The sequence below is a fragment of the Panthera leo genome, chromosome F3, assembly GCF_018350215.1.
Source record: "Panthera leo isolate Ple1 chromosome F3, P.leo_Ple1_pat1.1, whole genome shotgun sequence".
In the NCBI taxonomy this organism is placed as follows: Eukaryota; Metazoa; Chordata; class Mammalia; order Carnivora; family Felidae; genus Panthera; species Panthera leo.
In genome coordinates this window covers 33,461,723-33,477,989 of record NC_056696.1, presented here as the reverse complement: position 1 = coordinate 33,477,989, position 16,267 = coordinate 33,461,723, and the positions used below count along the sequence as shown (strand labels likewise).

At 47.5% G+C, this 16,267-nt stretch overlaps 1 protein-coding gene across 3 annotated transcripts in view; it reads right to left on the bottom strand.

Moving 5' to 3' along the window:
• IRF6 (interferon regulatory factor 6) overlaps nt 1-16,267 on the bottom strand; it is a 37,434-nt gene that overhangs the window by 6,957 nt on the left and 14,210 nt on the right. The window contains exons 1-4 of one of the 3 annotated variants that reach the window (XM_042925873.1): nt 10,149-10,327; nt 6,000-6,083; nt 5,274-5,450; nt 996-1,200 (exon numbers count right to left, since the gene is read on the bottom strand). In XM_042925873.1, the coding sequence (XP_042781807.1) occupies nt 996-1,200; nt 5,274-5,447 (379 nt within the window). In that variant the 5' untranslated portion in view covers nt 5,448-5,450; nt 6,000-6,083; nt 10,149-10,327. Of the gene's footprint in view, nt 1-995; nt 1,201-5,273; nt 5,451-5,999; nt 6,084-10,148; nt 10,328-16,267 lie in introns of those variants that run through there. The other 2 variants (XM_042925874.1, XM_042925875.1) reach the window with 2 other exon arrangements.

Here is a 16,267-nt window from a genome sequence, read left to right as displayed (position 1 = left end):
AAATCTCTTAATTCCTACTTTTGCTACACATTAACATCGCTTTTAAGGACTCAAGAACACTAACTTCTCTCCTTTAAGCTTAAAGCGAGGACAGATGCTTCCCTCTTGGCAGGGGCTCACTAGATTCATTGGAGGACAAGTCTAAATTGTCTGGCCTTTAGTTGGTGCTTGCCAGGCATTGGGTAAACAGGAGGATCAGGTGATATTCGCTTAGAAAAAGTATCCTACAAATTAAATAATCACTCATCCAACATTTACAGAGAACTTAATAGCTTTTAAATGTCATGTCAGTTGAGTCTTAACAATAGTCTTTGAAGTAGGCAGGAAAGATGAGAACCCAGATTTTACCATTGAAGAAACTGAGGCTCAAAGTTCATATGACTTGATTCGATGTTTCACAAGGAGCAAAGTGATAAGAGCCAGGTTCAGAATTCAAACCTCCTAAGGTTTAATTCCTCTATCTTCAAAACTACTTGACCTCTCCTCTCAGTGTTGAGTCCCAAAGGAAGCTCTTCCTACAGTAGGAATCTACATAGCCTCTATATTCTAATGCTTTAAGCAGTCAGGCTAGTGACTATTCCCCTAAGTGAACAAGAAGATTTTGTTGTCTTTACATCTTTTGTTCTCTGGGTCCTTCCTAGGGAAAGGCCTTCTTGCTTTTCCAATCTTAAACTTTGTAAGAGATTTGCAAGTCAACTATCTCTCTTTTATTTAAGTTTTTTAAATGTTTGTTTATTTTTGAGAGAGACAGAGCACAAGCAGGAGAGGGGCAGAGAGAGAGGAAGACACAGAATCAGAAGTGGGCTCCAGGCTCTGAGCTGTCAGCACAGAGCCCGACACAGGGCTTGAACTCATGAGCCATGAGATCGTGACCCGAGCTGAAGTCCAACACTTAATCCGACTGAGCCACCCAGGCGCCCCCAACTATCTCCTTAAGAGCCTAGCCCAGAACCTGGTTCACTATCCCCCCGTCTCCCCAGCAGCTGGGGCCTCACCTGGGTTAATGATTGACCCCTGAGGCTGGGGGATGTCACACACTTGATATATCTTCACTGGGTTCATGGGCACTTCCTTGGTGCCATCATACATCAGGTTGAATTCCCTGCTCTTGTTGAGAGCACAGCGGAGCTGGGCCTTCCATTTAGCCGGGTCAGGGTCATCCACTCCTTCCTGGTACTTCCCAGTCTCCACAGCCCAGGCCTGAAGAATAGGAAACTGTAGTGAATGCCTGCTGTTGCCCAGTACAAAGTGTACTCACCCTCTCCCATACAGACACACGCGCACACACACCCCTGCCTTGCTGCCCCACCATCCCAATCCCAATTTAGAGAGCCTGCAGCAGGAAACACCATCCTCAGGACCAGGCAAAGCAGGGCCTGAGGGAAATTAAGCCATAAGTAAACACAATCTTTTGAAAGGAGGAGCCTCATCTCAAGTGTTGATGCCAGCACCACCTGTCAATAGTGGCTGTAACAAGGGTTGAAAATAAAGAAAAGTCTGGAAAAAAATACAATTCACTCTTGAACACTATAGGGGTCAGGAATACTGACTCCTTGCACAGTCAAAACTCCACATACATTTTTAATTTTTTTTTATTTATTTTGAGAAAGAGATAGAGAGCGAGTGGGGAAGGGGGCAGAGAGAGAGAGAGAGAGAGACAGACAGACAGACAGACAGACACACAGACAGACAGAATCCCAAGCAGGCTCTGCACTGTCAATGCAGAGCCCAGTGAAGGGCTCAAACTCATGAACCATGAGACCATGATCTGAGCCGAAATCAAGTCAGACACTTAACCGACTCAGCCACCCAGGTGCTCCAAAAATCCACACATATAATTTTTGACTCCCCAAAACTTAACTACTACTAGCCTCCTGTTGACCAGAAGCCTTACTGGTAACAGTCGATTAACACATATTTTGTATATCATATGCTGTATTACAATGAAATAAGCTAGAGAAAAGACATGCTAGCAAGAAAATCATCAGAAAAGTACACAGTACTGTATTTGTCAAAAAAAAAATGCGCATATAAGCGGACCTGCACAGTTCAAACCCATATTGTTCAAACGTCAACTGTATACACCAAAATGCTAGTGGTAACTTTGGCTAGCAGGACTTCAGGTAAAATTTTTTGGCTTATTTGTTTTGACATTAATTACTTACAAGACAAAAGGAGATGGCATGTGATATGAAGAGTTTGGCCTTGCTGTTCCCTCCCCCCTACATCCTTCAATCTGATGCTTAAATAATTGTAGAAAACAAGTACCTTTAGGAATAAGAGCCTGTAGGAGGACAGGAAGCACACTCTGGGAGTTCAGCTGAACATTGAGGGCCTCATTCAGCTGACCCCATGTCCTAGTAAACCCCCACCCCCTGCCCTTCCCTAGTTCCTCAAAGTCCCACTTCACTGGAAATACTTTGCTGCAAACACCAGGGGCTGGTGGCATGAGCTAAAACCACTTTGGCTCCTCCTCTCTGGTTTTCAGTTTCCAGGTCCAATGGCATGTCTGTTTCCACTCACGGGATATCCACTCTCCCCGGCTGCTAATACAGTCTCAGATCTCTATGCTTTCTTCAGGACATCACGTTCTGATGCAGAGAAGGGGGATGTCATTAGCAGAGTAGTCAAGATCAGGAAGCACACACCAACTTGTTCAAGTGGACAGGGCACACGTCCAGTCCCAACTCTCTGCCTCTGCTTCTGACCTCAAGCTGAAATGGAAACGTCCTGCCCCATCCTTTGAGATCTCTGATCTCCCTCAGTCCCTCCCTGCAGAACCTGACCATCATGAGGAAGTTTCTTCCAAAACTAATTTAAATCCTTCTCTTCTAATTCCGGCTCACTTCTTACCATTTCCTCAGGCTTGGGGGCACCTGCATTTGTTTCGCACTATAGGATGAAGAGGTCTGCCCTAGGTGGCTGCACTGGCACCATTCCATACAGCTCCCCACAGGGGATTTCAACTTCATCCATCCCTAGGGTCTGGGAAGCACATCTCCAGTTGTGCCTGACTGCTGCCTCGCCACATTTACCTTTCCGTTTATTTGATCCCCTGTGCATTCTCCCACTCTGGCCCCACCCAGCTGGCGTGGACTGTGCTGACTTTGGCATGGGTCTTCAAGTTTCTGTGGCTCCCTAAATCCCTGCCCCTCCATGGAGAGCAGCCAGACTAACCCAGAAGCGCTGCCCCAGCCTTACTGCTCACAACACAGACATTCTTCCTCAGGACCCACTCAGAAGGTTCAGAGGGCCAGGGCTGATGCAGCAGAACACAGTACCAGACACGTGGCATTCACTGGGATTTATAAACATGACTTACTCAAACCCATTCTGAGTCTTGCTTCTGACACTCGGGTCACGGTGGAGGTCCCTATTCCCCTTCCAGAAATGGAAGTAACCTCTGTATTTTGATGGTAATTCACTATTTCTCCCCATACATTATTTCACTCAATTCTCATGACAATCCTCTGAGGCAGGCAAGACTGGTTTCGTCTCCATTTTACCAAAGGGGAAGCTAAAACCCAAAGAGACTATGTGACTTGTTCAAGACCATATGTGCAATTGATAGTAGTAGGATTTGAAATCAGATCTTCCAATTCCTGGCCAGAATGAGGTAGTATGGTAATGGGGGAGCAGATAGGCTTGAGTTCAAATCCAGGCCACACCCATTATTGGATGTGTGATTCTGGCAAATTATTAGTCCCCCCTGAGACTCAGCCTCTGCATCTACAACATAAGAGGAATACCCCCCCTTACAGAGTTCCTGAGAATTAAATGAGATAATGGGCACCCATTTAATGCTAGCACCCCGCTGCTTCCCCCTCCCCCCACACAACCTGCCCAAGGCCTGTCAGAGCTTGGGATGGGTGAAAGCACCCTCACTCTTCTCCTGACTTAAAGGCCCTCCCTGACTATTCCACAAGCAGAGATACAGATATAAATAAGACAAGCTTCCTGCAGCCACTTTTTTCTCAAGCCCGAAGCACACAGATTGCTCTTGTGAATAGGGCTTTCAGGAACCAGCCTCTTCCCCCATGGCCAGCCACCCCCAGCCACCAACAGCAAATCCAGTTTCAGACCGAGGCCACAACCACAAGTCAGCTGGGCCAGGGCAGGTCAATTCCCCCCTCAATGCCGACTCCAGCAATTGGTACTGGTTTCAAGATGTCTTCCCTACCATTTTCATACCGTTATTTAATTGGTAAATTAAAAGTGCTCCTTTACTTTCTTTCTAAGCACTCTCAGACCAATTTTCTCTCCACTACTTGGGTCTATACCTGATATAACTGAGTTGGGAAACATCTCTCAGATGGCTCTCCTTTGAGGGGCGAGCCCACCTTTTCTGATCCAATCTCAGCAAGAACTTGGGGTGTCACTCTTGAGGAGGCCCAGCGTAAGGACCGGATTTCCTTCTGACTTCCAGCTTAGAGAGGGAAGAAGAGGCTAAACTCACTTCTCTGTGACTTGGAGAGGCGGGAACTTAAGCCAGCAGCTGACACGGAAGACTGGCCAGCACAGAGCAGTTGGTCTGGAGCAGAGGCACGGGCTCCAGAGTTACAAACAACATAACACTCCTTCCCACACCCAGCTTCCCACCTACGTCTGTCTTAAGTCAAGCTTTGGCTTCGTGAGATTTTGTAAAATGCCAGTGATTAAATCTGGTTTTAAGTAAAACAATTCTCATATCAGGTATTTTTTATTTAAGAAAACATATTTGTAGAATAAAAGCTTGCACTATATCATCTCTCATTTTTTTAAGCAGAGGTGATGGGTGGGGTAAGGGATTTTAATACCAAAAGAAAAACTTGCAAAGAACCCTCTACACCCATCCTACGGTCTATGTTAGGAGCCTGCTAACACTCGGTAGTTCTGTCCTGGGTTGGAGAGCCGTCCCCGGCCCAAGCACCTCTCTCCGTAGCAAGAACCCTGAGTGAATGAAGAACAATAGTTATTTGCTGACCCTGGGAGCTTTTGGAACAACCCCATCAGTCCAATCATTTGTAGTTTAGCCAACTGCACCTGGGATCTTTTGGGATGTGAGTCGAGCTCCTCCGACCAATGGGAAAGAATAAACGGCCTCAAACATTATGGACATGCCCCAGCAGGAGAAATTACTATGCCTAAGTTTGGGCACCCCCTTCATAAACATTCTCTCTGATGCAGGAGCATCTGGATCTAGTGTATCCCCATGCCAAAATAGGAAACAGAACAACCGAAAACATCCACATAGGTCTGACAGAACCGGTCCGATGGTAGAAGAAGTCCTTTACCTTGAAAATGGTATTTTCCTCCTCTTGTTGGGGGCTATGCCGGGTGGCATGTTTCCAGGGAATCTGGAAGCGCTTGGAGTCCCTGTGTAGCCAGATGAGCCCGGGGTACAGGCCACTATCCACCTGGGCCACCAGCCAGGGCTTCAGCCGAACTCTGCGGGGGTGGAGGGCCATGATCTGGGTGGAGGGGTAAAGAGTAGAGAGCGCAGGAGAATTAGGCCAGCCTCTGGGAACTTTTCCCAGCCACTGTTCCCGTATGATAGAGCTACAGTTTCATTAGATTACAGCAAAGAAACTAAATATGGGAATGCACTGTGCCAGGTAAGGAAGAAAAGAAAAGAGGTTAAAAGGTCCTTTTGATTCTTATTCCAAAGCCATTTATGCTTCATGTTCTAGCCAAATCAGACTTATCATGTAAGTGGATCACATTTCTTCTATTTAAATCCTGAAGCAGAAAAAGAAAAAAGATGATGTCACCCCTGCTGGAACACAGTCCTTCCTGAAGAACCAAGGGCTCTTGGAATTGCTCTTTTCAATCTCATCTCAGGAAAAGGAAGAAAAAAAGGTATGGAAACAGCAAAGATACAGGGCAAGAATTTGAAGCACACTCTCTTTTTCAACAAGAGAACTAAAGGCGAGTGGGGAATATATTAGGAAGAAATGACCCCATTGTGGTGAGAGAGAAGTAGACAAGGGGCAGGTCCTGGTTCCAACATCCTCACTTACAGAGATGAGCAGGCAGTGTCTCCACGGGGTTCTGAAGAGCTGGACCTCAGGTCAGCTTCCTTTTCTCTGGACCACCCAAAGACTCTGGAGCAAGAAAAAAGGGGTCTGAGTTGGTTATCAACAGGACAATCCAGTGGCTGGGAGAATACTAGGGAACATGGGAGACAAAGGCTCTGAGGACCCTTTCTTGCACCTGAGTCCAGAAAAGTCCAGGAGCCCTAGAATAATCAAATGCTACAGTTCCTAAACTTAGGCTGCTAACCACAATCATAAGACAGGCTCTGTTCTGCTCAGGCAGCCTCCTCCACCTGGGTCTGTTTGTCTCCACACGAAGGCTAGAGTGACCTCTTTGGTTGCAGGAGCTGGCCTGGGTAAAGTCTGCGATTGATTCTCATAAAAATACACGGGCACAGCAGATAACATTCGGCAGCAGCCAGCACTCACAGCAGGAAACAAAGGCCTGCCCAGATTGGGTGTCTTTAGGAAAGACTAGTCAGTCACTAGAGACTTGTTTGCTTGGGATGTTGTGTTTAGACTTTTTGGGTGTTCTCATCTTACTTTGTTTTTACTTCAGGTGAAAAAGGGAGGCCTGCAAAATAGCGTTCACTCAACAAATATGTGTTCATCAGCTACTGTGTGTCCAGCACTATGTCCGTTAAAAAGCACATAGTTTTCCTCAGACTCCCTGAAGAAACCCACATTGGAAGTGCTCAAGCCCCACAGTGGCCTGAGGAAACGAAGATAAATAAGCCACCTTCACACCCAGGAAGATCCCCACCTGGATCACAGTTCAGAAACCAAACCAGTTGAGTCAGCTGAAGGCTCCCACTCAGAGGAGCTTAGCTGAGGGGGTGGCCTCAGCCACCACTTCCTTCCCCAGCCAGACACCCAACAAACAGGGAAAACCCAAACCAACTCAGCTTCTGGCACTTTAAGAGCAAGGCAGGACCTGCTCTCACCTGAGCCTTCTGACCCAATTAACAAGTCCTGCAACTGAAACCTTCCCCCTGGGAGCACAGCTCACAGTGGGCAGGCAAGGTTGGCATGCAGTATTCAACTGTCCCCCGCCCCATCCCCATGTTGTTGGCCATGGTTTTGGAAGGGCAGCAAGTCAAGCCACCAAACCGGGGAGAACATTTACCTTATAAGGAGTAGAGAATGCATATTCTCCTAAGGGCAAGTTCTACCTTCTCCTCCTCAGTCCCAGGCTACTGGAAAGGGGATGGGGCAAGGAAAGGACGAATAGGGACATGGGCGACACGGTGGTCAACCCTGCAAGGAACTTTTGCAGTACCAGTAAATGCTGGGTCTATGCTTGTCAGACATGTGAAATCTCCTTCTGGATGGACTTTGAAGAAAAGGGCTTATCCTAGCTGATTGACAGCTCATCAAGAAAAAATTAAAGCAACGGAGCCAACATGGGGAACTGCACATAGGGATAGGGAAGGAGAAGCAGCCACCCATAGAGATGGATTATTAAGATCTAGAGTCCTGGGTTCTCAACATTCTCTCAAGATGGCACCACACATGAGCAACCCCGCCCCAGCCTGCCTTCCTCCGTGCCCCACCTCCCTCACTGCTAACCCTCTCCACCTTCTGGAAGTCAGCCAAGATCTCCCTTACCTGCCACCCAGTAACTAAGACTCTAAACACTGGCAGAGAAGGAAAAGCTGGAAGCAACCAAAATAACAGAAGAAAATGGCTAATTCACAGGCTGCAATATTAAGCAGTCATTAACAACGGGACGTCTGAAGAATTTTTATTGGATCTGGGGAAATGTTTACAACATGAAGTTAAGGGAGAAAATACAGCATACAATATTGACTGTAGACTAGTATCTTCACCTTGTAACATAACATGCACTTGGGTACTTAGGCACATACACACATAATTTAAAAAAGGAAAAGATAATACATCAGTGTAACAAGATATTCACAATGGTTACCTGGTGATGGGATTATGAGTGAATTTTATACTTGCTCATATACTTGTGTATATGATTCACATTTTCCTACAATGACATGTTTCAATTTATGATAACAATAATAAAAAAGCTACAAGTAATATCTTTTCAACCAAAAAAAAAAAAATATTAGCTTAGGAAGCTAAGACATTTCTTGGCCCCTGGAAGGTATAAAAGATGATGTTCTTCAGCTAATGAGAGCACGGTACCAACAATCCTTCATATCTACACTGACTTTACAAAGTTTACATACACTTTTATTTACCGTGTTTGACTTCATCCTCATGATCAGGAAGTGGCATGTATTATCATCCCCATTAAAAAAAAAATTTTTTTAACATTTATTTATTTTTGAGACAGAGAGAGAGAGAGAGAGAGAGAGCATGAACAGGGAGGGTCAGAGAAAGAGGGAGACACAGAATCCGAAACAGGCTCCAGGCTCTGAGCTGTCAGCACAGAGCCCAACGCGGGGCTCGAACCCACGGACCGCGAGATCATGACCTGAGCCGAAGTCGGAGGCTTAACCGACTGAGCCACCCAGGCGCCCCTCATCCCCATTTTATAGCTGGGTTAACTGAGACCCAGAAAAGTGCTTTATCTGGGGCCTGGACCCACCACTCCTCATCAGAGTGTGCTGTACTGAATCTTGCCACTAACCCTGCCTTCCAAGTCCCTCCCTTCTTCTACACACTAAGAGAGTAAACCAAAAACATTAACAAGATCCCAGCAGCACGAAGGGCCAAGGAAGTGGTTAGGGAGAAGACTGCATGACACCCGCCACCAAACACACCTAAATCAGAGTTCTCTTCCAAAACATTCTCAGCGCCCAAATCTCAATGCCCACAGAAACTTAGCCTAGCTGAAGTCAGCCCTAGTATCTCCAGCTGCCATCACAGTGAAATTCAAGGCCTGTGTCTCCAATAGGTATTTGACCAGCCAAAGAACAAAGATGCTAACCCATCCACTCCCCTCACGCTGGGCATCCAGCTGGGATACTTTCAACCTCCCTCAGGCACTAATTCTCCTCTCTCACACCCCCATTCCAGGGAGCAGGCCCTCTATAAACACCCCCACTGCCACCTCTGCAGCCCTTCCCCAGACGAGTTTCCAAGGGCAGCACTACCTCAAAGTATAGATTCGAGATTGGGCTGTCAATGGTTTGGCTCAGAGTGAAAACCATTTGCCAGGGAGTCCTGCTTTTTTTCCTTCCCCTGCAGGGAACCGAACGCCATCTTCCCAGTTCCCCAGCCTTTCTTCCCTTTAGTTTAGCCCTGCTTAGGGGTAAATTCTGTGCCATAATTCCCATGCCCTTCCTCCCTGCTGGATTGAAGTTGGGGGCTGGTGAGATGGTGCTGCTGTTATGTGTTATGCACACATCTAACCCTAAACTACTCTCCTGGGTCAGCACCAACTCCTACTCAAGCGCCTTCTCCCTCTCCCTTCCCTGGCTTCCACTTTTGACATCCACCAGGAGAGCAGGGTCGGGACAGAGGTGACCCCTTCATTACAAAGCAGGCTCCCCGGAAAGAGTGGCACCCGGGGCCTCCTTTCCAGTTGGGCCTGGGAGACTTTCCCCAGTTTTCCACACCCACCCTCCATCCCCTTGGGCAAAGAGGGCCTCACCCCCAGAGCAACCACGCCCTGCACCACCCTCCCCAACACCAAGCTTGGCTACTTGGAAAGTCAGTGGTGTCTCCCAGGCCCAAGGCAAGGGGCCTGGCTGCACTAAACAAATTCAAAGAGAAAAAACAAACTGGCTAAAACGCCTGGCCGCCCCCATCTCCATTTCCCCAAACACCCACCAGGACCAAGGGCCCGCAGGCCTCGGAAATCCCCTTTGGGACACTGGGGCCGGCGGCCCAGCGAGCTGGGCCTCCACCGGAGGGGTGGAGGCGACGTAGCTCTATCCTCTGGTGGGTGGATAAGGGCCGAGAGCGGCACGCTCCAGTAGGGCAGGGAGGGAAAGGGAGTAGAGAGAAGTGTGGGGTCGGGAGGGGCCCCGTACTCCAGGGTTAGGACCGCCCAAAATCTACCTAAAGCAGGGCGACAAGCATCCAGCCCCTGAGAGTCCGCCCCCCAAACAAACAGATGTCTTCAAGCAAGGTTCCTAACCCCACAAATTCTGGGGCGGGTGTGTCCCCAGCCCCCTACCCCCAAAACTAGTGTTCAGAAGTTAGCGTCCTCACCTTTTCTCAATCCTGCTACAAGAAGCGGTCGTCCCCCGAACTAAGTCCCCAGCACTCCTTGACCGGTCAGCAAGCAATACCTGGGTTTGCGCAGGTAGACTCTTCGAGCTCCGCTCTCCGTCCCGCACCGGCCCTTACCTGCCGGGCCCAGGTGCGCGGAGCTCACGTCACCGCCTCGCCCTAGGACGCCGCAACCCCCCTCCGAAGTCCGGCCACGCCTCCCAGGTGTGGCCACGCCCCCTCGCGTTCAGGATTGGCGGCTTACGGGAAATCTGATACTCTGTGTTCCTGGGCGGCCCCGCGCCGCCCAGCCCCTTCCCCACCTCGCTCTCTGGCTTCTAACTCTGGCTGAGAAAATTCCCAGACTCGAGGCTGGACCTTACGCCTCGGGGCTGGTGGTCTTGGGAACTGGGAGCGCCTGGGAGGTCAGATCTGAGTCGAGAGGCTCCCCCCCTCCTTTCCTCGTACCCCATGGTTCCCCTTCGGTTTTGGAGATAGTTAACCACAAACAAGGGTTTAGAGATTCTGGGCAGGCCCTTCTACCCGTGGGCCTGTGTAAGTGAGTGGGATAAGGGGAAGGGACTCAGGACACTTGATTCCATGGAGGAGAAGCTCGGTGGCTTTCAGGGCAGGGATTCTGCCTTTATTCTGCCTCTTACCCGAGTGACTCAGGGTAAGTTACTTTTCTTGTCTTTTCAGTGAGAATAATATGTGAGAGACTGCCTTTTCCAGTCACTATCTGGTAATGATTAAAAGCGTGGCCTCAGGAGCTAACTTTTAGGATTCAAACTCCAACTTCATCAGTTACTACAGACTTGACGAAGTTTCTTAAGATTTCTGAGCCTCAGTTTCTTATCAGTACAATGCAGTAAACAAGAGTACCCACCTCAAATGAGTGCTGTGGGGGTTCAATAAATTGCTTCATATAAAGTATTTGGAACAGTATTTTGGTACTTATTGAGTGATGTATAAATACTTGAAATTTTGGTATAAAGGTAAAAAGCATATAGACAGTGCCTCACAGAATAAGGTGACACCTTCTGTTATTACTTGAAACTCAAGGCCTGTATGTCCCCTATCAGATGTTTGATGAGAGTTCACTCTCCTGTCCCACTACAATGAACCCCAGTCCTTACAGAGTACATGCTTACAGTGAGCTGTGTACCAGTACATGAGACCCTGAAGCACGGAGCTGTCACAGGTAAGAAGGGACATGCTTATGGGTACTTAGGTTTTGAAGTTTAAAGCAATGAGAGAGAGACCATAAAGGAGTGATATTATGGTTGAATTATGTCCCCTCACCCCCTAAATTCGGATGCTGAAGTCCTACAGCCTCCAGTACCTCAGAATGGGACCTTACTTGGACATAGAGTCTTTACAGAGGTGATCAAGTTAAAATGAGGTCATTAGAGTGGGCTCTAATCATATTTGACCCGTGTCCTTATAGAACAGGGAAATTTGGACACAGAGGGAGAAGATGATGTGAAGAGACACAGGGAGAAGACAGCCATCTCCAAGCCAAGGAGAAAGGCCTGGAACAGACCCTTCCCTCAGAGCCCTGGGAAGCATCCAACCTTATGGATGCCTTGATTTTGGGCTTCCAGCCTACAGAACTGTGAGACAAGACATTTCTGTTAATTAAGCTACCCAGTCTGTGGTACTTAGTTCCAGTGGCCCTAGCAGACTAATACCGGTGTGTTGGAGAGCTCCGGATTGGTAATCATGGGAACTTGATTCCCGATGCTTGGGGACATATCCAGCGAAGGCTGGGAGGGTAGCAAGTCCCCAAGCCTGACTCAGCCAGCCTCTGGCTCAGCCGCTGCTGGTGGCCACTCTTCCCTTCATGAGGGGAAGGACTATCTCATCAGTACAGCCTGCTCTTTACTGCTGATGAGCTCACTGGACAAGCAGCATCTCCCATGTGGCCCAGGGCTTGGCTCTTGAGACCAAGCAAACAGTCCACTGCAGGTGTGTGTGAGGGATGAGGGGAAATACCACCAGGAGAGCATCATTTGAGGGGAGCCAAAAGCCCAACACCATACAAGTATGAGCCCACACACAGGCATTCACTTACGCACTAGCAGAAATCCCTATAACTAAAGTGATTTCTTAAAGATTCTCTTTAGAAGACACATACTTTAGAATCAGAAAATTCAAGCTGGGAGGGACCTTCTAATCCTCTGGTCTAGGGCTATTACTGGCTTAGAGATGTTTGTTTGTTTGACCCACACGGTATCTTAAGCACCGGGAGATTTCACATAAACATCTAGGTTTTCAGCATCTCTTGAAGACAGGCTCTAGACAGCCTGGCTCAGCAGTTCCATCCGACAACAGCTGCTCATTTAGATGGAATCCACATGTTAAAATCAGGACAACCCCACCCTACCGGATTCACTCATTTACTTTAATTGTCTGACCCTGTAGGCATACGAGTTTACAGCTTCTAGTCCAAATTCCCCCTTTTTATAGATGAGAAAACTGAGGTCCAAGGAGGTCAAGTGATTTGCTCTAGATCATGTAGCAAATTACACACAAAGTCAAGACTAGAACCCAAGCCCAGGGTCCCTTCCACTTGGACCCTGCTCAGCATCCCAACCAGAATCTATACTGACTGATGCTGCACTGGTTGTTAATTTATTATTTTTTAATTATGCACGTATCTACGCACTGTTGCTACTATGGCAAACAAAGTCCCAACTCTCGTGTCCCTCTACTGAGGAATCAATGAAAGGGGATAAAGCAGGAGGAATTAAGGTAGAGATCAAGAGGAACTTCTGGGTCCTTTGAATGATGAGACCTGGCAATAGGCCACCCTGAAGTCTTCTTTGCTTGAGATACACCTCACTTGCTTGGTCTGGGGAATAAGAAAACCCAAAGGCTCTGGAGGAATCAGTTCTATGTTCTCAAAAGAGCACTCCTAAGATTCAGACATCCCCAATGTGGTTTGGGCCTGTGATGTTTCCATTGCTTTGCCCTCCATCCCTGCTCAAGTAAGGCATTGCTGACTCATTTGTGAGTCTGAGTTTCAGGCTGTGAGATGTATGTTTCAACACAGAGGCATTGATTTATAGCTATAGGGAATCTGGGAATTCCTCTCTCCTGCTCCCAGGCAGCTCTTACTTGGTGAGGACTCTTTCACCACCCAGAGGCTTTAACCTCAACAATACCAAACATATGACAATAAAGCCATGTGACCCAAATCCCACTCTTCTCTGCTGAGCAGGGTGCGTAGCAACTGGGACTGCTCCCAGTGGTTCAGGACAGTGGAGAATTTAGTGTCCCTGGAGTCAGTAACAGCAATAGGCTGGGTTACTTGTCAGCGGGTCTGTTGAAGAGGGGGTGAGGACATCAAACTGAACAATACAATTCTGGTCTCTCTCAGAGGAATTCAGACCCCATCCAGCCTTCTGGAAGGCATTTTGGAGCCCATCAATTGCATTTGGGGGAATTCAGACCCCATCCAGCCTTCTGGAAGGCATTTTATAGCCCAAGTCCTACCCTGATTTATCTCTGGCTCCATCCAAGTGTTTCAAGGTACTGGGGCTACAGATGAACCTAACACATTGCCTAAACTGTAGCCTGAATTGTTGCCCCTTCCTCTGTCTCCTTACCCTGTATAGAGGGTCCCAGAATGTGATCCAAATTCGAGGCGTATTGAGATTTCTGTAGTGGAAGCTGCAGCAAAAATAATTTATAAATGAATCTCACTTTCTAGCCCAGGCAATCAAACAGATTTCAGTTTGAGATTTTAGGTGAATTCCCCACTAAAGTGTTCAGAATTATTAGTTTCTGACTCTCTTTTTATCCTTGAACTAAGCCAAGTGCTGGTAAGTGTCCTCAAAGGAATAGTTTTCTTTATTCCAAATTTGGATCTATGTGGGAAGAGGAGGAAAAACAAGGTCCAGTAAGTCACTTGGAAGTAAGCTCTCTCCCTGAGGTCCTCCCATCACTCTTCCTCCCCTCCAGTGTCAGTCAGAGACTCCCCTTCCACCCCTCCCCAGGCCCCCCCTACTCCCCCCCCCAGGCAAAAGAAGGTTCCACTGGCCCTGCAGACATAAGAGCCAAATAAGAAACTGCCATGAATGTGAAGATTCACAGTCCCGATCTTATTTTATTTTATTTTAAGCTTATTTATTTATTTTTGAGAGAGAGAGAGAGAGAGACAGAGAACACATATGAGCAGGCAAGGGGCAGAGAGAGAGAGGGAGACATAGAATCTGAAGCAGGCTCCAGGCTCTGCTGTCAGAGCAGAGCCCCACAGAGGGCTCAAATTCACAAACCTACAAACTGGGAGATCATGACCTAAGCTGAAGTTGGATGCTTAACAGACTGAACCACCCAGGTGCCCCATCAGTCCTGATTTTAAATACGCTGCCCTGTCAGGACAGAGCAGTGTCCCAATTTTGACTTCATGGGCAGTACTGAACAACATATTCCATGGTGTTATGCTGTTGTAAAATGAGACTGTGGGCATGAAAGCTTTCTGAACTTGGTCAAGTGTGGATGGGAGGTATCATCACTGTGGTTATCTACTCTGTTTTCTCATGTAAATCAATCTCTGGCCTCAGCAGCAAGGGGACAGAGGGCAGCAAGGGGACTTGAGGGCAGCAAGGCACAGACCAGACAGGAGTTCTCGTGAGCCAGGAGTTCCTACCAGTGTCAGGCTCAAGGCTAAGCTACCTGAGCACTGGACATGTGTTGACTTCAGCAAAATGAGTTATCTGGGGATACAGAATCCTATGGGGGGGGGGGGGGCAATGTGGTAAGAAATTGGACTTCTGTTCAACAAGACTGATTGACCAAATGTGTTTTACCTGTTTTCCCTCCCCACCCCACCCCCCACCATTCTGGTACAACCACAAGGTTAAGAAGAGGACAAAAAGCATTGGGGAGGGGTAGGATAAGAAGGTATGAGAGATTTCAACAAAAATATTAGGAGATGAAATATTCTCTCAACAAAAATAAGGAGTGGGGAGGGCCAATGTTTTGGTTACAAAGCTTTCAGTACTATTTGATTTTTAAGGCAGATAAACATAATATTTAAGAATGATATTATCATCACATATTTTTAAAGACAAAAGAAAAAGCACGTGGGAGTCAGGGGACCTGACTATCAGACCTTTCTTTGGCATTCAGACCATTCTTTTGGCTTGTGGCTGTTGCTGTCTGAGCCTGAACCCCTTTGTGGGAAGGACCTGAGCGAATTCCACGAGCACCTTCTCGTCCAAACAATTCCTAGTTCTGTGGTCAAATTCTAGAGACAGCGCTGATGTCCTCAGAAAAACAACCTATGTTTGGGATGAATCAAAACTTGTCTCAAATTTCCCTTCTCTCAACTTCTAGTTGTATGAACGAGCTGGACCTCAGTTTACTCATCTCTTACATGAGGATACTCCTTCACAGGATTGACAAGAAGATCAAATTAAATAAATAAAATAAGAATAAGTCTATGCAAATGTTATTTTTCTCCACCATCTTTAGGCGAGGATCTGGTGCGGTTCTGGGCACCAGGCATTCACTTCATAGAAACCTGGAAAATTCAGAAGCGAGTTACTATATGTTTATTCTTGGGGCAGGGAGGATATGAAGCCCTTCATTTCTGTTGATTGGATTAGGGGCAAGGTCCAAGTGTGGATCTCAGAGCCTAGTGAATAATTCCTTTGAGGAGAAGGGCACACCAGGGAGGGTGTAAATGAGAGGTTCTTTAACCAAGCAACAGCCTCACCTCACACCCCTCCACCCTCTCCAACCGCCCCCCCCCCGCCGTCCAGTGTGGGAACTTTCTCTTAACACAGTCCACATACCCAGCCTCAACCTAGATCAGCCTCCTATCCAATAACTTGTGGTTTTGCAGAAAAGGTATGGATGATGTCCACAGGGATTTCCATGTTCTTGAAGGGCTCTGGACTGGCACACTAATTTCCACACTAATTTATCCACGTCACCTAAGGCTTTAGTTGTATAGCATTCAAAAAGCTCATTCGACCTGGTCACTGCCTGTAGAAACCTGCCGCCTGAACCCCACCTCAATTCCCACAGCCTGAACCCCAATTTGTCTGAGTTAAGCTGAGGCCTAAAAGGTGACTGCATGCCATTGGGGGTTAGCAGGAAGGGAGGAA